The sequence below is a fragment of the Lemur catta genome, chromosome 21 (genome assembly GCF_020740605.2).
Source record: "Lemur catta isolate mLemCat1 chromosome 21, mLemCat1.pri, whole genome shotgun sequence".
NCBI lineage: Eukaryota > Metazoa > Chordata > Mammalia > Primates > Lemuridae > Lemur > Lemur catta.
The window spans coordinates 21,205,898-21,228,675 of record NC_059148.1 but is presented as its reverse complement, the minus strand read 5'-3'; the positions used below and the strand labels follow the sequence as shown (position 1 = coordinate 21,228,675).

Here is a 22,778-nt window from a genome sequence, read left to right as displayed (position 1 = left end):
GGTTTTGCTGTGTTGCTCAGGCAGGTCTCAAACTCCTGGCCTCAAGCGATTCTTCATGGCTTAGCCTCCCAGAGTGCTATTATTACAAGTGTGAGCCACCATGTCCAATCTTTCTGTCTTTTATGGGGAAAAAAATAATCTTTTTTTAGCCATGAGGCTTTTACCCTTCAGTTGCTTAGATGACAGAGAATTGGCCTGCTGCATTTGGTCTGGAACATAAGGCTTTCCGATCTAATACGGTCCAAGTGTCTTCCAACTCAAGGTAAACAACATCTCCAAAATTAAGTTTATGAATCTACTCCTTGGCACTGTCTCTGTGTTTACTTTAAATAGGCATTAATGGATTTCTGGCCAAAATTATTATGCTCTTATAAAATGGACTGAATTCTCCTACTTTAAAAACTGGTCTTTATTTCCTCTCTTGAAGTAGAACAGTTACCAGCAGGTTCCAAGTAGGAAAAAACTTTAATTTCAAATATAATAGAGACCTAGCTTTCAATTATGCCATTGGGGGCCAAAGGTTGTATAGCACGTACTTGGTTAACCCAGGGACGGCATGTGAGAGTAAGTCTGACTCTAAATCTAGAACTGCTGAAAGGCCTGGGACTTCTGTACACATGTAACATTTATTTCTCAGCAGTTATGCTGCATTGATGTTAGAGTTCTTTACAATGAAAGTAAAGCAGCTTGCTTGCTGGCTGTGTTACTCTTCTTCCCTTAGCCAGTTATAAAGATGCCGACTTGTCCAACATCCATTTATATTAAAACCTTCTGTCTCTAATATCACAGAATAAACTTTCTTTAGAGACTGTTCTTTATAAAGGTGTCAAATTCTTAAACTGTCAAAAGGGAGAAGTTAGTTATTTCCTTTATTTCTGGAGGACTTCTTACCCAAGGACATCAGCAAAGTTTAAATCTAATGGCCAAGCAGGGCCTCAATCCATCCAGAGCCTCTCATACTCCACTGTGTGTGATATTTCAAGATAATCATGAAATTTAAAAGTTTCATTTAAATTTAAATCCATTCCCAGATCTTCCATTGTACTACTTGTTTTAAAAGGGATTTTTTTTTTCTCAATGGAAAAAATGAAACAGAGCGCCAAAAGGTTTTAACTGTTTTTTTTCCTTCAATGAACGCCTCTCATTTTGAAAAGATGTTTTTCTTCAAGCAACAAAGGTGGTAGAGGAAATTCCTCGACTTTCTCAACAAGTCATATAACATTTCACTGGCCTCCATAAAGCACCAATTAAGAAAGCTAAAGAATAAGATGTTGCATTTCTTTTAAAATAATTTAAAATATATTAAATTTTCCTAAGGCAGATTTTGCTTGAATGAGGTGTCTTGATTAGATAACTACGTGCCACTGAAAGAGAACAGTACTTTTAAGGAGTTATTTCTGTTGGGGGCGGGGGGGCGGGTAGAGTTGAAACCAGCTGATTAATCTAATGAGGTTAAGCAGCGAAGACAGATCTCGTACACAGGAGTATCAGCTAAATCATGACAACACCAATTCTTTACACAGTTAAGACACATCTTCGCAACTGTTCAATTTAAGTACTATGGTTTTTAGATATCAAGAAAAACACAATTGTACCTTAACATCTGTTGAGAAAATACAAATAAATATGCTAATAAATGGCAACTGACCACTCAGGAGCCATCTGAACAGTCATGCAGTTTAGGAATACATCCTGTATAATCTGACATACAAACTGGTCATCTGCACATGCACACCATTAAAAAAAAAAAAAGCCAGTAATAGTGTCTGGATCAGTCAGGAGCACAGCCTGATTCCCCTGTAATTTCATTAAGCTAATACCTCATACCACATGGTTCCATGAAAACTTTGTCCTGCTGGTCAGAAAGGAGCCAGAGGAAGGAGAGCAACCCTGACCGTAGCAGGAGAGAACTTTAAACAATGCTACCACTGCATCGGCAACACAAGGATGATAGTACAAGGCAGAAGTCATGCTTCCCAGCTGAGGGAATGTGACCCTCTCTGCCGCCTAGGAGAGGCTCTGGAGGCCTACTTACTTCTATCATCAAAACAACATCAATAACTGCACTTTGAATCAAAACGACTAGAAAGTTCAACACTTGCTGTTCATAACTGGACCACAGATTCAAGGTAAGACTGTCACCACAGAAGTGGAATCGCCTCTAAGACCAACTGTCACATGCCATGGAGAGAAAGATCCATGACTAGTCCTCTGAAATCTGGTTTTGCTACATTCTATTCACAATCCCAAAGAAATGCTATTTCAGCCCAAGACCAGATGTTTGGGCCATTATTCCAGCTACTCCTTTGCCAAGAAGATTTATCCTGCTACAAAGAAAACACGTAAGGTAAGTAGCGTTGCTTAAAAAGTCCTGTATGTGAGGAACTCTTTCATCTTCTTGGGGATTGGCAGTGCTAGGACTTGGTAAGTTGTTAGGAAACTTCGAAGGGCTTTCCGGCATAAGTGCTTCAGTGAGGATAGGACCCTAGGAGCTGTCCAGAACTGGACATGGCCATCTCTCGTCCTGAAACGAAACAAATCAACGCTGCATTTAGATAGACCTTGGAAGTTCATGTTTTCATTGTGATGGATATTAATGTTTCTACTTTGCCTCCAAATAGCAGGAGACTCCAGAGAGTGAAATGCAACCTTGACCATGGAAATGGATTTAAAAGCTGTAGTTCTAAATAATTAAGGCTGCTGATAGGATTAGCAGAACTCAAGACACCTTTGATACAGAGTGCTGTTAGCACAGCCCTTTCTAAATCAGACTACTATTAGTTCAAAAGTAATAGAAGGAAGAGTGCCACCTACTGAATTATAGATGTTTCCTATAAGGTGGTCTCTTTGCCCTAAATGGTTTCCCATATAAATTCTGCATCATCTTAACTGATGCTTCCTCATGGACTTGGCCAGAAGGTGGCATGAATTGTAGGTCTTTAATCACATTTAGGTTAAATATTAAGAGTAAATGATACAGTATATTGACAGAACAGAATATTTGAGTTTTACATAATCTTGGATTTCCTTAAAGGTTTCTTCATGGGCAAGAACATTCTAGATACTTTCCTTCCCTAAAAAACCACATGGCAGAAACCACTACCCATCCATTCAGCTAACAGATACATACCCTGTGGCAATAACTCCACCATGTGGAAAAAATGTGCAGCAAAGACCATTGGTCATAGGAGCAAATGCAATTGGAGTTTTCAGTTCCAGGGCCCAGATCCTGAGGAGTCTAGATGAGAGAGAGAGAGGGACACAGTTGTACGTTGGCCGACCTGGGGCCACACGGCGAGGGTCATGCTGCCATTGCTTGCAAGCACTTGCTCTGGGGCTGCAGAGATTTCTCTTTGTTACCTGTCATCTGCCACTGTCGCAAGGTACAAGCCTTCTGGAGAGAAGCACACGGATCTTAGTGAGCTAATGTGGACATCGCTGTCGTCCATGCCAGGGTCGACCTGGGTGTGGCTGAGAAGGAAAGACACAGAAGAGTAGCCCTGGCGACACGGTCCCCTTCCACCCTGCGTCCTCGCCCCAGGCCAAACGGCCATGGCTAGGACAAGCTCAAGACACATCTCGTGCCCCTTACGGAAAACCTTGGGGTTTGCAGACTGGGAAAAAGGGCATCTCAGAAGGCTCCAAGCGCCCTGTGGAGGGCCACAGGGTTCCCAGCGCTTCCCCGTGCTGATTTCCTTATGCAAAGTAGGTCAGCCCTCACTTGAATGCCACGGTACACACTGCAAGTCTTTTTTAGGCTAAGATACATGATAATTATAGGACTACCCATTACTCGCTTCATAAAACAACAGAGACAAAGGGAAAAAGTAGATCAAGTTTGTGAGAACATGAAAACTCATTTTGGAAATAACAGTTTCTATACGGGGATCATTCTGAACTTGCTACTACAGTTATTAGTAAATGGAAATACCAAGTCACTTAGAGGTTTCGTAACGCTGAATCCAGAGCACAGACAGCCTCCTAAACTAGAGGACTGAAGACGCTCAGGTCGTATTTAGAGGGCTTAACTGACAATGAAATACTAATAAACATTTAACCCACTGTGCCTTGTTATCCAGGGTGTCCCCTCCCGTGTCCCAGATGCTAAGAGGGACACGTCCAATCCCAGGCGTGTTTCTCATCAGTCTCCCCACAAGGAAGCCCTAGCAGGGATTCAGTCCTTACCGGAGTGACCTCAGCCTTTCGCCAGTGTAGGGGTCCCACATAATCACATTGGTGTCATAAGAAGCTGTGACAAGCAAGGCAGAGTCGGGGGAGAAGTCACAAGAGACAACGCTGCTTTGGTGGCCTTCTAGCTTTCGGATTAATGTGTAGGACCGCATGCTCCACAGAAAGACCTGTGGGAAGTAACAGGTGCCTGGTGAGGGGCAGGAACAGCGCTCAGGACTCCGGCGGGAGGGAGTCTGAGAGGCCCAGCAGTTCCCTCTGCCCGCCATTCCCCTTTCTTCCCTTCTGCCAGAACCTACCAGACAGGTTGAAACAGAGGAAAGGAATTTTTAAGGCACTTAACCAAGGCACGTGGTCAACGAGCTCACTTTAAGGGAGACTAAGCTGGGCCACCTGAGGACGGCCGCCAGCTGGGCTGTATCTGTAGGAGCCTCTGAGCCCTGTTTGCAAAGAGGGTGGTACGTCCTGACGCAGAGCTAGGCCAAGTGCCATCTGGTTCCACTGAAAACCAAAAACGGGTCAGAAGTGAACCCTGGGACCGCCCCACAGAGCGGTGGCAGCCTGCCAAGCCCCTCACACCCCCCACCTGGCTTACAGAACCGTGGAAGTCTGTCTTGGCTGCACATCTGACCCAGCTCATCACTTTAAACCTGAGCACTAAAAGGAGGATTTTATTCTCTTTCCTTTAAGAAAACTCTCACCTTCCATAGTTGCAAACCTCAGAGGAATGATTAACCACCTGGGCTGTACCCGATAGTGAACTCTTAACTTTCCCTTCAGGCACAGCAAAGGCTCAAGGCAAACAAAATTCAAACAGAAACTGTTCCCAAACTGTTCTTGGGTTTCCAATACTATTTTTTTTTTTTTAAATAACAGGATTTCAAAACAAAGGTCAACAAAAAACTGCATGCATCATAATTTGAATTGAAAATCCTAATTAGATGGATTCAAATTAGATGCTTCAAAGGAAATTTGGATCCACATGTGGGTTTTACCTTTTAAAATCTTACACTCCAAGGGGAAAAGAAATGTTTAAAGCAACCCCTTTCCCAATCTGTAAAGGGAAACAGCCCTTTGATGACAGGAGCGACTTACTTCCAAATATCTCCTCTGGGTCCATGTCACAGTGCAAATCACAAAGGCACCCAGCAGCGTGCCTTCTGTTGGGGCCGATTTGCAGATGGATTTTGAGGATACTTGGTTTATTTCCCTCACACAAGGCCGCCGCGTCAGACCTCTGTGTCTCACTGAACTAAAGAACAATGTTGGACACTCACCGACTTCTCTCCAGCTGCCGAGCACAACATGCTACAGTCTGGGGAAATGGAACAGCAGTAAACCCACTGCAGGTGGCCCGATAACACCTGAATCTGTTTACCTGGCAGGAAAAAGAAGCAAACGGTGAGCCAAGGCTCAAAGTAACAGCAGGAAGTCGAGAATTGAGAGAACTGGCAGCAATGACCTCACATCCATTATATCCAACGGTTCCACAGCAGCTGGGCCCAAAGGCCCAATTTTTAATGCAGAGAAAGAAAGATGCCCAGACTTGCCATTTGAACACCTCTAACCCGTAAATATGACATTCTAACATCCCAGGGAAATCATTACCTACGGCTTCACCAAACCCTACCAGATCACCAGGGCAGAGGGTGTACATAAATCAGGGACCCTTTGATAGCACAGAATATTCTTTTTAGGGTCCCCAACCACCTCCAGTACTCTGAAGCATCTTTCCCAACAGTGAGAGTGTTTATCTTCAGTTCTCCCTCACGTTAAGTCTGTAATGGTTTTCCCATCGTCATGTGGATCCCACTCCAGACTGTTCCCCTCCTCCCGCCTCACCAGGGTGTCCAGATGGGCAGGGGTGTGTAGGAATTAGAGGTACAGGCTCTGGAGTCAGGCGGCTTGGGTTTGAATCCTGGCTCCACTGCTTACTCAACACATAACCAGGGTGACTCATGTAATCTCTCTCCAGCTCTCAGTTTTTTTAAGAACACCAAGTGCCCATCCATAGGGGATAGGTGGATAAATGGTGGGATAGCTACCCTGTTAATGCAGATGGAATGAGAGATATAGATCTTCCATGGGGTGCTGTTTAATGCAAAAAAACCAAGATGCAGAAAAAATATAAACAATACGTGATTCCATTTTTGTACAACAATTACCCCCAACCCATGGAAGTAAGCATGTGTGTACAGGATTATACAATATAGAGAAAAGTATGGAAGGCTATGTTACCAGGTTGCAGGGGAAAAGGGGATGATGCAATGGGGAGACGGCAAGAGAGGGAGAATGGGGAAGGAAAGAGCCAAGCAAGAAAAAAGTAAAAAAAGGGCGGTGCCGGGCACCCAGGAACACAACTTACTTCTCTTCTTGAAAAGCTCTAGTAATTGGCCTACTCCATTCTGCCCACTCTCAGCCACTCTCACTTAGTCCTTCCTTCCCAACCATCAGGCGACTTCCAAAGTCACTCCACAGACCCTCCTTAGACGGTGGCAAGCTTCCTCTGCACACTCATTAAACCAGCAGCAGGAACGGTACTGCCTCTGAGAAGCCTCCCGGTGAGCAGGTCTATCTTAGATTGTGTGATTACAGCTTCCACAATACTGGGCAGAAACTACCTAGAGTTCTCTCGGTGATCAGATGTCTTCAGATGAGGACACTACAAGCACCTCCTTGGTTTATCTTGTTTGACAAGCTGCTATGGACTGCATGTTTGTGTCCCTCAAAAATTCACATGTTGAAGCCCTAATCCTCAGTGTGATGGTATTAGGAGGTGGGCCTTTCAGAAGTAAGCAGAGGTCATGAGGGTGGAGCCTCAGAAAGGGGATGAGTGCCCTAAGAAGAGACATGAGAGAGAGAGCTCTCTCTGCCACATGAGGATGCAGCGAGAAAGCGGCTGTTTACGAGCCAGGCAGCAGGCTCTCACCAGACACCGCAGCTGTCCACGCCTTGATCATGGACTTCCCAGCCTCAAGAACTGTGAGGAATAAATATTGTTTAAGCCACCCAGTCTGCGGTACTTGTCATACCAGCCTGAGCTGACTAAGACCCAAGTCTTCAGGCTCAGTTCTAAGAGGGCAGGAGAAAAGTCCCCTCCCATGGTTGTGGGGAGCTGGACAGTCCCGGCTTGGGCAACAGTACTGGTGCCTTTGCACTATGGGGACGAGTGTGCGTCCTCATGAACTGTCCCCACAGCCCCATTCCATTCCCCCTGGTCCCTGAACCCCCACCCATTTGTGGGGGAAATGATATAGCAATAAATTTCCCTTCCCTATGTCACCTTTCCAGTTAAGGATCAAAACCAGAGACGTGTGGAATCCTTTATCGGGCCACGCCTATATAGCGTTTGCTCAAGGCAGAATTTCACAAAAGCTGGCCCCCTCCAATCTGAGAGAACTGTTGTAGGCTTACATTCTGCTTCAGAAAGAAGCCCTTTATTTCTAACAGGAAGTACCCATCAGTGGTTCTGAACCTGGGGAGACTTTGCCCTCCAGCGGACATGGGGCAATGTCTAGAGACATTTTTGGTTGTCACGACTGGAGAGGATGCTACTGGCACCTACAGAGAAGAGGCCAGGGATGCTGCTCAGTATCTCACAGTGCACAGGGAAGTCCCCAGCAAATGACCTTCAGCCCAAAATGTACGTAATGCTGAGGATGAGAAAATCTGTTCTAGGTTATATATTTTCAGTCGGGGCAATGTCACCTCAAGGGTGTGAAAACTGGTTCTTGGTGGCCAAAAAAATCTTACATTTTTTTATGAACAAAGCATAGATATGCATTCAGTATATAAATGGATATACAATATATCTTTCTAATTAAAATATCATCAATAAGGTGGGATGAGGGGGCTCACGCCTGTAATCCTAGCACTCTGGGAGGCCGAGGCGGGCGGATCGCTTGAGCTCAGGAGTTCGATACCAGCCTGAGCAAGAGCAAGACTCCCTTCTCTATTAAAAATAGAAAAATTAGCTGGGTGTGGTGGTACACACCTGTAGTCCCAGCTACTAGGGAGGCTGAGAAAGGAGGATGGCTTGAGCCCAGGAGTTTGAGGCTTCAGTGAGCTATGATGATGTCACTGCACTCTACTCGGGGTGGACAGAGAGAGACTCTGTCTCCAAAAAAAAAAAAAAAATCATAAATAGACATACAGTTTATCATTGGTATTGAAATCTCTTTCAATTAGTACAATGTATCTTTGGGACAGGAGGAGGTGCAATAAGGAAAAAAATGCCTAAAATGCCTCCTTAGGAGGCAGTAACAGAAAGTCAAAAAAAAGGACACTGGTAAAGTGGAGACAGGGGCAAACACAGTACTTTGGGAGTTGCCAAGTTGCATCACCTCCATACCATGTTTATTCAGGTCCCAAATTCGAAGAGTCTTATCCCGTGACGCAGAGACCAAAATCAAACTGCCGCTGGGTGTGAAGCTCAGATCTCTCACGACATCTTGGTGGCCAGAAAGATTCAAAAGCAGGAGCCCTAGTGTGAGAACAGGAGTACCCCGTCAGCAGGAGAGGTGGAGAGGTGCCCGCCACAGCCACACCCCTCAGCCACCTGGGCTGGGGGTGGCCCCAACATGCACTAGAGCCTCCCAGGACCTTGTGCCAGCCAGGAATGACCTACCTGTCTGTACCTCCCAAATCTTGATCTGCCCATCGTTGAGTCCCGTAGCAAGGATCAGGCAGGAGACATCTGGCACTTGGGGATGGTGGCGTGCCCAGAGCTTCCTGCTGGGGGGGGACGGCCATGGGCTGAAGGCCAACCCCCAGACAATCTGCCCACAGTCCAGCGTCTTCTCCTTTGGGCTGCCTCGCCCTTTGGTCTCATTTTTGCTACTTCGACTTTTGGCTTCAAACCCTTTAGGGATGCTGGGGGATGCAGAAATTTCTCGATAAGTCTGCAATTGTTACCAAGTCAACCAACTTTTCATCCTGGGACACCTAAGATTTTAAAATCCTAGAAACAAACTGGCCTTTGGTGAATTCTGATGTGACTTTTCTTTTTAAGTGTTCTGGCCAGGTGCAGTGGCTCATGCCTGTAATCCTAGTACTCTGGGAGGCTGAGGCGGGAGGATTGCTTGAACTCATGAGTTCGAGACCAGCCTGAGCAAGAGTGAGACCCGTCTCTATTAAAAATAGAAAAAATCAGCCAGGTATGGTGGGGCGTGCCTATGGTCCCAGCTACACCAGAGGCTGAGGCAGGAGGATCACCTGAGCCCAGGGGTTTAAGGTTGCAGTGAGCTATGATGACACCACTGTACTCTACATGGGGCGATAGAGTGAGACTCTGTCTCAAAAAAAAAAAGTTCTGCTGGGCACAGTGGCTCAAGCCTGTAGTACCAGCACCCTGGGAGGCCGAGGTGAGAGGATCAATTGAGGCCAGGAGCTCGAGACCAGCCTGGGCACCATAGCGACGAGACCCTGTCTCTAGAAAAAATTAAAAAATTAACTGGGGCATGGTGGTGTGTGCCTGTAGTCCTACCTAGCTGGAAGACTGAGGCAGGAGGATCGCTTGAGCCTAGGAGTTGGAGGCTGCAGTGAACTATGATGGCTCTCACACACACACAAAAAAAAAAGTGCATGTAACAGAGGCTTCACTGGTCTTGGCCCATCTCATTTGTGACAGGCCTGCAAACGGGTGACCTGCAGTGGGGGTTAACTAGATCACAGATGCTCCAGGGAGCCATACACTTGCACGGAAAGTTCTCTTGGGTTCCGGTGCATGGAAGGAAAGATGCACTCAGTCTTTCCCACGAGAAAGCAAGCATACTGTAGGTTTGGAACTAGGACAGAACTTGGAGCCTGAATACCCATCTGCCACTCTCCTGCCCGATGAGTTCCCTCCTTCTAACTTAGAAATCCCCAAGGAGCTGGAAAATAAACCCCTTTCTTGCCAATACAGTGTGTTTGGTACGTGTTGATTTCCACCTTTGCACATTACATTCCAGTCGATTAATGAGGCTCTTTCCTTTACGTCCCTGATGGTAACCAGCACAGGAACCAACCAGCAGGGTAGTAACGAGAAAAAGAACCCACAGAGCTGTTTAGAGGTGTCCTGCCCTGAAAGATCTCTTAGCCCAACCCTCTCCTTCTGCATTCTACTTATGGTGACACAGGCTCAGATCAGCTAAGGCTCAATCCCTCAGACACAGAGCCCTGCCCACCACTGCGCCCGGCAGACGCAGGAGCAATTAGACAGCCCTGTGGTTTAGCCTGAGGCACACTTTACCAGCACAAGTAAAGGTCCCACTTTCCAGTGAGACCCTGACCGCACTCTGGTATGTCAAACTGGGGAAAATGGAGATGAGAGAGCTGGACCCCAGGAGGAGTTCAGATTTGGTTCCCCGGGAGTTCTCAGAGCTAAAAATAGATCTATCATTCAACCCAGCAATCCCACTACTAGGTATCTACCCAAGAGAAAACAAACCATGATATAAAACAGACATCTGCACTCATATGTTTGTCACAGTACTGTTCGTAATAGCAAAGTCCTGGAATTAACCTACGTGTCCACTGACAACTGATTAGGTAAAGAAAATGTGGGAGTGCGGGGTGTGTGTGTGTGTGTGTGTGTGTGTGTGTGTGTGTGTGTGTGTGTGTGTGTGTGTGTGTGTGTGTCTGTGTGTACATGACATTTGAATACTATGGGTGAATACTACTCAGCCATAAAAAAGAATGAAATCATATCTCTTCAGCAACATAGAAGGAACTGGAGGCCATTACCCTAAGTGAAATAACTCAGAAACAGAAAGTCAAATACTGCGTGTTCTCATTTATAAGTGGGAGCTAAACAGTGCGTACACGTGTACATACAGAGTGCAATAATACACAGTGGAGACGCCAACAGGTGGGAGGCTGGGGGTGGTGAGGGATGAAACATTACACATCGGGCACACTATTTGGGTGACGAGTATGCTAAAAGCCCCAACCTCACCACTGAGCAATATTATCCATGTAACAAATATGCACTTGTACCCCCTAAATCTATTTTCAAAAAAACCTATTTCTCAGTCCATGAGAAATCCTATACTCAACGTATAGGCGGCTGGACCTCTTTATGTATTACTTGTGTTCCCAAAAAGTAGTAAGTAAATCACATTTTTATCAACTGCATGGTGAAAAATATGTGGAAGAATTTTAACCAAGCTCACCTGTAAAATTAGAAGGAAGGAACTGGAAGGAACTGAGACAAGCGTGGGCTCCTTCAGCTCTAAAACTCTCAGTCTAAATCAGAGGTTGGCAAACTATGTCCAGGCCAGCGATCTGTTTTTGTTTTTTCTCTTTCAACAATCTACTTGTCAATGTTTTTAATTAAGGGTATAGTTGACCATAAAATTGTATATATTTATGGTGTACAGCATGATGTTCTGATATAGTTATACATTATGAAGTGGTATATCAAGCTAATAGCATATCCATTCCTTCAACATATTTATTTTGTTGTGAGAACATTTAAGATCTACTCTCAGAGTCTACTTGCTCAAAAGGCTTCTTGGGCATGGCTCCAGGTTAAAAAAAAAAAAAAATCTACTCTCAGCAATTTTCAAGCATAAAATACATTATCATTAACTATAGTCACCATGCCATCCTGTCTAACTGAAACTTTGTACCTTTAACCAACATCTCCCCAGTCCTCCTCCCACCCAAGGTAACCACCATTCTGCTCTCTGCTTCTATCAGTTTGACTTTTTTAGACTCCACGTGTAAGTGAGATCATGCTGTATTTGTCCCTCTGTGCCTGGCTCATTTCATCTAGCATAAAGTCTTCTAGGTTCATCCATGTTGTCACAATGACAGTATTTTGTTTTTATAAATAAAGTTTTATTGGAACACCGCCACATTCATTTGTTTATGTATTATCTGAGATTACTTTCATGCTATAACAGCAGAGTTAAGTAGTTGAGACAAAGACCTTATGGCCTGCAAAGCCTAAAATATTTAATGGGTCTGTACAGAAAAATTTGCTGACCTCTGGTCTAAATGGCCAAATGTAGTCTGAAAATTTATTTTTGCAACACAATCTGAATGTGATTGTGACTGCCATTTCAATCAGCCGCCTATCCACATACTGCCCAGACTGACTGGCTCTGGCCTGAGTTTGCCATCATAGGAGGAAGCACTTAAAAGGCAGGCTACTGGAAGAGGTTTAGGACAGCTTGCAACCTCCAAAGTTACCTTTGTTTTATTTTTTATAAAATCCTGATTTCTGTATTTGAATTTAGGGATACACCTGTAGCTACTTTATTCCAAAAGAATTAAGGCACATTTCCATATTATTTCATTTTAATATCATAAATATAATTTTTCTAGAAAGAGATACTAAAATTTCCATTTTACAGATTATTAACTTTACTGGGCTCACAAAATCAGGGCAGAACTGGAACTAGAACTCAAGTGTTGGGTATCCTAGCCTAGTGCTCAACCAATACTCTGGATTTCTGAGTTTACTGATGAATCAAAAAAAGAGTTACGTGAGAGGCAGGGAGGTAGGAGCATGGGAAGCAGCAATGAGGCAAGAAGAGATTCACTGGCAAAATTTAGCACCCCTGAAATTAAGGGTTCTAAAGACTTTATTTCTAAAGGTAGCACAATTATTTGGTGAAAATCAATTATTTGCTCAATATCAAAAGCACCATATGATTTTTTTAAATGTATAACCCTAACAAGAATATAAATGTCCCAGGTTCTCCCTGTTAAAGGACTTTAAAAATAATAATTAGTTTAAATTATAAAAATAAGAGAAACATGGGGGAAATTGGAAATGAGACAAATAATAAAGTAAAAATTACCCACAATCCTAACACCATTCTAAACATTTCACTACAAATTTTTATTTGCATGTATGTACATATGATTTTAAAAAACAAATTTGGGATCATATTGCATACATGGTTTCATAGCCTGCTTTTCTCAATAAGCCGTATACTGTAAGCATTTTCCCAGGTGATTATTCTTCAAAATGTGTGATTTTCCCCCAAACCACTAACTTCTCATATAACATATTAAACAATAACACTTCTCTCATTACACTAAGTAACAGATATGCAAAAAGGGTTAAAACTCAAATATCTTTCTCCATTTTACTTAGTTAATACTGAAAGGATATATTTACCTATAGTAATGATATATTTGAGTATAAGAGTGATTTTTAAGAAAACAACAGATTTTCTATGCTATACTTTTTTTAAAAAAGCTTTTTCAGATTATAAATTTATATAAAAATTTATATATGTTAATTTATATTATATATTATATATTAATTTATATATTTATGTATATTATATATTAATTTATATATTTATATATAAAAATATTTATATATATAAATCTGGATATGAAGCAGAGTTCCTTGTATTTAGAGTGGGGATCAATAAACAATGAAGGACCTTGGCATTATCATTAAACTGGCCACAAAAGAAACTGAAAATTCTGATTAAAAACACACAACAGGCCAGCTCAGTGGCTCACGCCTGTAATCCTAGCACTCAGGGAGGCCGAGGAGGAGGATTGCTCGAGGTCAGGAGTTCGAGACCAGCCTGAGCAAGAGTGAGATCCCGTCTCTACTAAAAATAGAAATAAATTAGCCGGACAACTAAAAATATACAGAAAAAATTAGCCGGGCATGGTGGCACATGCCTATAGTCCCAGCTACTCGGGAGGCTGAGGCAGAAGGATCGCTTAAGCCCAGGAGTTTGAGGTTGCTGTGAGCTAGGCTGATGCCACGGCATTCTAGCCCAGGCAACAGAGTGAGACTCAGTCTCAAAAAAAAAAAAAAAAAAAAAAAAAACCACACACACAACAATCTTGGATGGCTGCAAAAATATCATATGGAAATGCCACCATCTCCTTAAGCATCCTCTCATCACTAGATGTTAAGCTGTTTCTAATTTTTTACTACTATACAATTAATTTCATGATGAAAATCAGTGTATATAAATAGATGACCCCATTTTTGACATTCCTAATAGCCAGAAGAACATTTTTAAGGTCCTTGATGCATTTTGCCAAATAACCTTCCTTCCAGAAACTGCACAAATGTATACCCCCCAACCCCAACAGTGATCAGAGTACCTACATCAGCAAATTATTGTCAGCATTACCTCTTATCAAGGCAACAAGTTTCAGACTGAACTTACAAAAGGCTTAAATCTAATATGCTATTTATGAAAAATGCTTAAAGCAAAACAACTGAGCCCCTCAAGAACAGGAGCCATATTTGATTTATCTAAGGATTCTCAGCCCCTAACTCAGTGTCAGGCAAAGAAAATTTGCAACAAATGTTACCTGAGTAAATGAATGCAGACATGAGTTACCCTGGGACAAATGAAAAGATACAGCAGCTGGGCCATCTGACTGGGAACGCACAGCATTACAACACTGGGACATGCCCATCCCAAAGAAAGAAAAACTAGTATCACAAATTACACTTGGGCTGGGCATGGTGGCTCATGCCTGTAATCCTAGCACTCTGGGAGGCCAAGGTGGGAGGATTGCTCAAGGTCAGGAGTTCCAGACCAGCCTGAGCAAGAGTGAGACTCCTTCTCTACTAAAAATAGAAAGAAATTAGCTGAACAACTTCAAATTCTATAGAAAAAATTAGCCGGGCATGGTGGCACATGCCTGTAGTTCCAGCTACTTGGGAGGCTGAGGCAGGAGGATTGCTTGAGCCCAGGAGTTTGAGGCTGCTGTGAGCTAGGCTGACGTCATGGTACTCTAGCCCGGGCAACAGAGTGAGACTCTGTCTCAAAAAAAAAAGAAAAAAGAAAAGAAAAGAAACTATACTTGGTCAATAATAAAAAGACAAATACCTAATTTAAAAATGGACAAAGGATCTTAATAGACATTTCTCCAAAGAAGGTATACCAAGCACCAATAAGGACATGAAAAGATGTTTCACATTAGTGGCCAGCCATCAGGGAAATGCAAATCAAAACCACAAAGATGCCACTTCACATCCACTAGGTTGGCTAGGCTACAATAGAGAAGACAGACAATAACAAGTGTTGGCAAGGACATGGAGAATTTGAAACCCAAATATACTGCTGGTGGGAAATAGTGCAGCCATTTTGGAAAACAGCCTGACAATTCCTCAAATGGTTAAACATAGAAAACACATGTCCACCAAAACCATGCACATACATGTCCATAGCAGCATTACTCGTAAACAAAATTTGGCATCTCCATGCAATGCATATTATTTGGCAATAAAAGGAAATGAAATACTGATATATAACATGGCTGAACTGTGAAAACAGTATGCTAAGTGAAAGAAGCTGTCAAAAAAGCTATATATTGTATGATTCCGTTAGTAGGAAATGTCCAGAAAAGGCAAATCCATAGAGATAAAAAGCAGATTAGAGGCTGGTCCAAAGGTACTGAATTATCTCACTTGATTGTTCACAGTCAGTTACAGATTGAACTCCTTGTTCTACTATTTTCCCCCCTTCTCACTACTACATTTGACTAGTCTTAAAAAAAAAAAAAAACAATTAAAAAGAAAAAAAATTTTTTTAATTAAAAAAAAAAAGAAAGAAAAGCAGATTGGGGGTTGCCTGGAGAGCTGGGGGGTAGGGGGCCTAGGGGAGTTGACAGATACAAGCTAAGGGGTATGTATGGGGTTTCTTTTTAAGGTAATAAAAATGTTCTCAAATTGGTTATGGTGATAGATGCACAACTCCATGAATATACTAAAAGCCACTGTACACTTTAAATATGCCAACTGTTTGGTATATAAATTCTATCTCAATAAAGCTATATAAAAAAAAAACCAACTTGGGACTAACATAATCTTGATAGAACTGACTTTCACGTGTACAGAACGTGGGGTTTCAGAAACTCTCTTGATGGATTCCTAAACTGTTCGGCCATTGTCCCTCTCCTGTTCTGTTCTTGGGCAGGGAGATGGCAAAAGAATGAGGAGTAACTTGGGAAAGTGCCAATGTCCCCCATCTAGAAAATTCCCTTTGGGGCCCAGGTGCAAGAGTACTTACAACTGCTCCTCCAGGGGCCAGGGGATCAGCTTGACGATGCAGTGTCCTTGAGACCAAGCGAACCAGGAGCCATCGGGGGAGAAGGCGACACTCCAGGTTTCACAGCTCGACTTCCAGTCAAACTGGTGGGGGCGCCCGGGCTTGAGTTCGGCCAGCAGCAGAGGTTCTTCTGGGGTGGGAGACAGCATGCTTCAAACAAGCGCCCTCACTCCCCGACCACCCAGACACAGGAAAGCCGCTGCCTCCCCATGGCAAAGGGCAACATTATAGATCCCCAGAGGGAGTTGTCATTTAAATGACCTAGGGCAGTAACAGTAGCCACAGGCCACATTCCACTGCGGTTTCTCAGTCCTGGCACTCCCCACTGCTGGTTAACCATGACTCAGAGTAACCTTTGTGCTGGTGAACCCAGTGAATGGAGGCCTCATTTTCCTATGAATGCTTGAAGAGGAAGAAAGGAAGAGATAGGCAGGCCAAGAGGACTCTAGATTCTGCAGATTATGAGGCCTAGGCTCCAAAACAGCAAGGCCTTTCAATGCATTTAAGGTCTCTTCAAAAGAACCTGCTTCTGGGAACCAGGTAAAAGAAGGATTATGTGAAATTCAAAGTCTCCCTCTCACTCACCAGCATCCTACCCATCCGCAAAGCCCAGACTTTGCTCCCTCTCACTCAGAGGTGTTGATTTCCTCTCCCCCCTCTCTCCTGTTTCCATCTCCTCTGTCCTGGCTTAAACTTCTATCTCATCTTACCCAGATCTTTAGCTAGAGTCTCCGATGGGTCTTTGCCCCTAGAATCCTGCCAAAGCTGAAACACACATCACATCATTCCTTTCAAATACATTCCAAGGCTCCCACCAGCCTACATGATAAAAGCAACCGAGCCCAGGCCTGTCATCCCGTGCCTTCTGCCGCAGCCTATCAGTCCAGCCTGATTTCCACTACACCTCCCTGCATGCCACACTTGGCCACACAAGGCTGCTTGACGTGCCCAGAGGAGCTCATTCACACTCACCTGCACTCATTTTCTGCTTACGGAAATCCCACCTAGATTCACGACTAAGAAGGGCACCCTGATCTCACGCTATCAAAACAGAAATCAGTTCCACCCTGTTTACTTCATTCTCTTCTGTCTTAACCAAATTCCCTTTGCCTTCCCCCCTTACCAGTATTTAAGCACCAGGATAGTTTAATATTTGTTTCTCCCAGGGCCTAGCACCGCATCTTGCAAAACAGCAGGCACTGGATTGGTGCTCCTGGCTCAATTCTCCTCCCTCTGACAGAGGATTAACAAAGTCCGACAAAGCTCGGAAGTCAAAGGCCTTCAGAATGAATTTTCTGACCACTGTGATTGTGCAACATGCTAATATAAAAACTGGCTTCCATCCTGCATGAGGTCACTTCCTGATGTGCACGTTTCCCATTAGTCGTTCCAGACTTTCACCCTTTTATGGCAATTACCAGATAGATACTAATTTAAACAACCCATATTTCATATGTTTTAAGACACGTCTTCGTACATTTTGATCTCACAGAAATCAGGATGTACCTTACAACGACTTTCATAGTTAAATGGACAGTATTCTTTTCTGTGATATTAATACATAATAGTAACACAATCAATCCATGGTATCTTGGATTCAATGAAACAGGTGGTATAGACGCATATAAACGTGTGTGTATATATATATATACATATATATAACATTTTCTGATACATTGTAAGAAAATACACAGGTATATCTTGTTTTATAAAATAGGAGTGTTGCTGAAAATTCTGTCTTTAAATAGAATTTTAATGAATCGTATCAAGTCTTTGTAAAGAGACTACCATTCTTGGAGGTTCTATGTATAAGTCTAGGTTTTAATATATTAGGTCTAAGTGGGTGTTTTTATAGACCCGGGTAATTCCTCCTAGAAACCTGGACATGTTTCCATGTGTGATCCTTTCACTTACACAATCACACGCCTGTATGAGCACACTCCTGTGGATGTGAGCATTTGCATGGTAAGACATACTTTATATTTTACATCCAAAATAGTCTCAATGTTATACTGCAATCCCTCAACACTATCTTCCATCTCATTACTTCCAGATATTTTCCTATGGAAATATAAGCCCTTATCCGTTAATATTCTCTTCATGCAGCCCAGGGGTTCTCCATTAGGGGTGATTTTGCCCTCTGAGGATATTTGGCAACATGTGGACACGTTTTTGGTTGTCACAACTGGGGGTGGTGGGGCTACTGGCACCCAGTGGGCAGAGGCCAGGGACACACGTCAACATCCTACAGTGCACAGGGCAGCCCCCACCAAAGGATTATCTGGCCCAAAATATCAACAATGCCAAGGCTGAGAAACCCAGATGTAGTTAAATATTAACCGACATTGACTGATCTGGCAGAACATTTTTAATTGACCTGGATGAAAATTTCTCTTTTCTTTACCTCCCAAACCAAATCCATTAGCAAGTCCTATCAAGTCTGTTTCCACAAGACTTGCCAAATCTAACCTCTCCATCTCCACGGCTACTATTCCAATCTAGGCAACATCAACTCTCCTGGCCCTCTAGGCAGCCTTCCGGCCACTCTCCTTGCCTCTGGCCCCTCACCTCCCAGCATGATCGGTTTCAATCACTCTTGAATAAAACCCAAGCTCCACACCCTGCCCCTGTTGAGGTCCAGCATAAACCGCCCCCCTGCCTTCATCTTCCACCTGGGCTTGTACATCTTCTCTCCCTGCCCCAGGCTCCAGCACACTGCCCTTCTCTCCTCCCTCTAATACTCTATTAGTCCCGACCTTGGGGCCTTTGCACTAGCTAGTCCCTTCAGAGGGAATGCCTCTCCATGGCTGTCACCTTCCATTTATTCAGGCCTGGTTCATGTGACAATTCCTTAGAGAGCTCTCTCTGACTCCTAGTCAATCTCCTTCACAGCTCCTCACTTTATTTCCTTCATAGCACTCATCACCATTTGATGAGTATCTATCTCACCCCTACGAGGCCATCAATTCCAGGGGAGCAGGGACCCTGTATATTTATTCCCAGTGCTAGCAGAGTTCCTGGCGGAGAGCAGGCAGTCAGTACATATTTGTTGAATAAACACACATGGTATACCTCTTTAAACATAAAGGAAAGAAAGCCCCTTAAACTGTGCTGCTTACGCAAACATTTCACATGAAATGCTTCTTAAACATGAGCCCTACCCAGAATTCACACTCTATTTCTGTGATTTAGGGATTTAATCTCTTGCTATTTCAGGTTCAGGAATCCAGGAGCTAAAAGAAGGAAGAACCCAGTGACTCCTGTCTATTGGAGTCTGGGCCCAAAATAAACGTGGCTGCTAGAAAAGCCATAGTTAGTGCAAAACTTAAAGACAAGCAAACGAAAAAAAAATTAGAGCCAAGAGGATGCAGCTTCATCTGGGCTCATACCTGCAGTGACCCTTCTTGGTTAAAAAGCCTATGGATCAGGGTTTTCTCTTTTAATTTTTTTAACTGACAAATAACAATTGTATATATTTATGGTATACAATGTTTTGATATATGTACACATTGTGGAATGGCTCAATCGAGCTCATTAACATATGCATTACCTCACATACTTACCATTTTTTTGTGGTGAGAACACTTAAAATCTCTCAGCAATTTTCAAGTATACAATTCATTGTTATTTATTAACCATAGTCACCATGAGGTACAATCAATTTATGGAACTTATTCCTCCTCTACAAATGAAATTTTGTGTCCTTTGACCAACATCTCCCCAATCCCCCTACCGCCCTGGATCAGGCTTTTCTAATTAAAGGAATGTATTTGGACAAGCAGACCGGATGGGAAAATATTTATTATGAGCCTTTTCTATGCAAGGCAGTTAACCTTGACAGGGAGATGGAAGCTAAGGCCTCAGGAGGCAGGAAGTTAGGTCATTTTTCCAGCCTCAGGACCTTTACATTAGCAGCTCCATCGCCTGGAAAGCATTGTCCCTGGTCGCTCTACTTTATCATTCAGGGATCAGTCAGTTCTCAAGTCACCTTCTTAGAGACCTTCCTGGCCCCACTCTCTAAAGTGACTCATTCACTTTCCTTTAACCCTTTAATTTTCTTTATAACCATCACTAACAGATATTTTCTTGATTGCTTATTTGTCTTTTATGTCTTTATTTTCTATCCCTTCCCCAACCCACTGGAACTCGCCTATCGGCTCACTGCTGGTGGGCTGCACTCTCCAGTAAGGTAGATGACCGCCAGCCATACGTGGTCACTGGCCACTTGAAATGTGGAGAGTCAGAGCTGAGATGGGCTGTTAAGCATAAAATACACACCAGGATTTTGAAGACTTAGTACAAAAAAAGAATCTAAAACATTGCAATAATTTTTTATTTGATTACATGTTGAAACAATATTTTAGATCTTTTGGATTGAAAGAGATATAGTCTTGAAATTAATGTCATCTGTTTCTTTTTTCTTTTGTTAATGTGGCTACTTGAGCATTTTAAATTATGTCCGAGGTTCACATCACGTTTCTGTTGGCCAGCCCTGGCCTAGAGGGTGCCTGGCACATAGCAGACACTCAATAAATATTTGTTGAATGAATAACCACTGCTCTGAAGATTTCTTCTGTTGCCCATTGTATTTCCTTTACAATGGGCTTTACTCAGTTTGAAAAGAAAGTAAAACTCTGGCCTTTTTTTTTTTTTTTTTTTACAGTAGCTTGGCAGCTATCAACAGCTCTGCCCATACCCCCAAAACAAAGTCGTCAATCATTAGGAACAACCCAGAACTGGAAACATTCCTATTAAAAAGGGAGGCTTACTACAGATTGCTTTCAGATTTAACTATAAGGAGTCAATGGAAATGACAGCGGAAGCTATAAAAAGACTCACATAAGATCCACGAAGACAGTAGAGGCCATTTAAAAAGAATTCTGTGGGTAACACACTCACTGAAAAGAAAGTCCTTATCTAGATGGGAAGGGAGAGAGAGCTGCCTTTTACTGAATGCCTGACTTCAGCAAACAAAGAAATGTCATTTCCTAAATTAAAAAGTAACACCACCCTAGGGAATACCCTGATTTCAACCTAGCCACCCACAATAACAAGTCATCAGCAATCAGAATCCTTCAGACCAGGATGAAGCTTGAACTTCATTGCATGAATACACACAAAAAAGGTTCCGGAACAAATTCTGAGCCCTAGGCCTTGACCTCTTTTGAGAATTTCTCCTCAGGAAACTGCCTTTAAACTCCAGGTACTTGCGGGAGTTAGGACTCCCAGAATAAATTCCAAATCTATTCCAAATTTCTATATAAGCGGGGTTCAGGGGGAAGGTAGCTGGGAGGGAGAAGCCGGAAGGATGTCTTGAGGTTTTGCCCTTGCATAAGAGGCACTGAGATTGTATGTTCTTCTGGGCTGGCTTGAAGCCTATGCAACATTCTCTGACTTCCACACTGTTTTCTGATGGTGACGGTAATTAACAAGAATAAAGACAAGTACCACAGGCATCAATGTCTCCTAAACTTGCCTGATCACACGTCCCCCGCGCCACCCCACCTCCACTGAATCAGTCTCCAGTGGGAGAGGCTCAAAATACGTTGTTTTAGCGGGACCCCAGACCCCATTTTTACGAATAGGCAAGTTTGGGGAGCTCCCAGCCACCCACTGAGGCGGGGACTATCATCAGCCCATTTTGCAGATGCAAAACTGAGACGTGGTAGGGGGTGGTTAAGCGGCTGGTCCACAGCCACGATCGCTCAGCTTACAGGGGGCAGAGCTGACTCCCATCCAGACCTGGGAGCGCGGCCCCTGGCACCTGGGCACGCACCCCCTAGGGTATCCCCCTTTTAGAGCTTGGCGCCCCCCCCCGCGTGCCACCCGGGCGCCCCGCTCTGCCCCGGGGGTGGGGTCCCCTCCCACACAGGCCGGATCTCCGGAGTCCTGTCGGCGGTGGCAGCGGGGGGGGGGGGGGGGGGGCGGCCGCTGACAGCGAAAGTGAAACAAAGCTGGGCGCCGGCGCGCGACCCCGCCGCCCGCCCGGGCCGGACGCCCCCGCCGCGGCCAGGCCCCGCCCCCCGCCCGGCCGAGCCCGCCCCGGGGTCGCCTCCCCCTCCCCCTCCCCGGGGACAACGGGCCTCGGCCCCGCGGGCGCGCCCCGGGCCCACTCACCTCCGGCCTCCATGGAGGACGCGCGCGGCCCCCGCGGCAGGCGGCGGCCGCCTCAGCCCCCAGGGCCGCGGGCCCTCATGCCGCCCCCGCGCCGCCCGCGCCGCCCGCGCCGGCCCCCGCCCCGCCAGCCCCGGCCCCGCAGCCGCCGCCGCGCCCGCCGCGCGGAGGGGCCATCAGCTGCTTCCCGTCACATGGCGGCGGGCGCGGGCGGGGACGCGCGGGGGGCGGGGCGCGGGGTGGGGGCGCCGAGGCGGACCGCGAGGGGAGCCAGGGCCGGGTGGAAACGGGGGGCTGGGGGGCCGCTCGGAGGGGACGACGGGGGGAGGGGCGGCGGGGTGGGGGCGCCGAGGGGAAACGGGGGCGGGGGCGGGGAGGCCGGGGACAAAGCAGGGCTGAGTGGAAAAGGGGGTGGCAGCAGGGGAGGGATAAAATCTGAGGGGG

At 44.7% G+C, this 22,778-nt stretch overlaps 1 protein-coding gene across 6 annotated transcripts; it reads right to left on the bottom strand.

Moving 5' to 3' along the window:
- Nucleotides 1-391: 391 nt before the first annotated feature.
- WSB2 (WD repeat and SOCS box containing 2) lies at nt 392-22,546 on the bottom strand. 6 transcript variants are annotated; one of them, XM_045535079.1, is made up of 9 exons: nt 22,338-22,546; nt 16,182-16,350; nt 8,816-9,060; nt 8,540-8,671; nt 5,466-5,566; nt 4,186-4,358; nt 3,361-3,471; nt 3,131-3,238; nt 392-2,524 (listed from the first exon to the last, which is right to left on the bottom strand). In XM_045535079.1, the coding sequence occupies exons 1-9, from the start codon at nt 22,348-22,350 to the stop codon at nt 2,362-2,364; spliced, it is 1,215 nt and encodes a 404-aa protein (XP_045391035.1). In that variant the 5' UTR covers nt 22,351-22,546; the 3' UTR covers nt 392-2,361. The 6 variants fall into 6 exon arrangements, with proteins under 6 accessions (XP_045391035.1, XP_045391037.1, XP_045391040.1 ...); XM_045535081.1 differs by having other exon boundaries at nt 16,182-16,347; nt 22,338-22,365; XM_045535084.1 differs by lacking the exon at nt 22,338-22,546 and adding an exon at nt 17,344-17,474.
- Between the last annotated feature and the right edge of the window lie 232 nt (nt 22,547-22,778).

What these genes read in the sequence shown, in the direction of transcription:
- WSB2 (XM_045535078.1), bottom strand. Translation starts at nt 16,369, where the DNA reads ATGCTGTCTCCCACCCCAGAAGAACCTCTGCTGCTGGCCGAACTCAAG. An exon ending in GATTTGGGAGGTACAGACAG is followed by an intron (nt 8,672 to 8,815) that starts GTAGGTCATTCC and finishes TTCTCACACTAG; the next exon opens with GGCTCCTGCTTTTGAATCTT. An exon ending in GGTGGAGTTATTGCCACAGG is followed by an intron (nt 2,525 to 3,130) that starts GTATGTATCTGT and finishes GTTTCGTTTCAG; the next exon opens with GACGAGAGATGGCCATGTCC.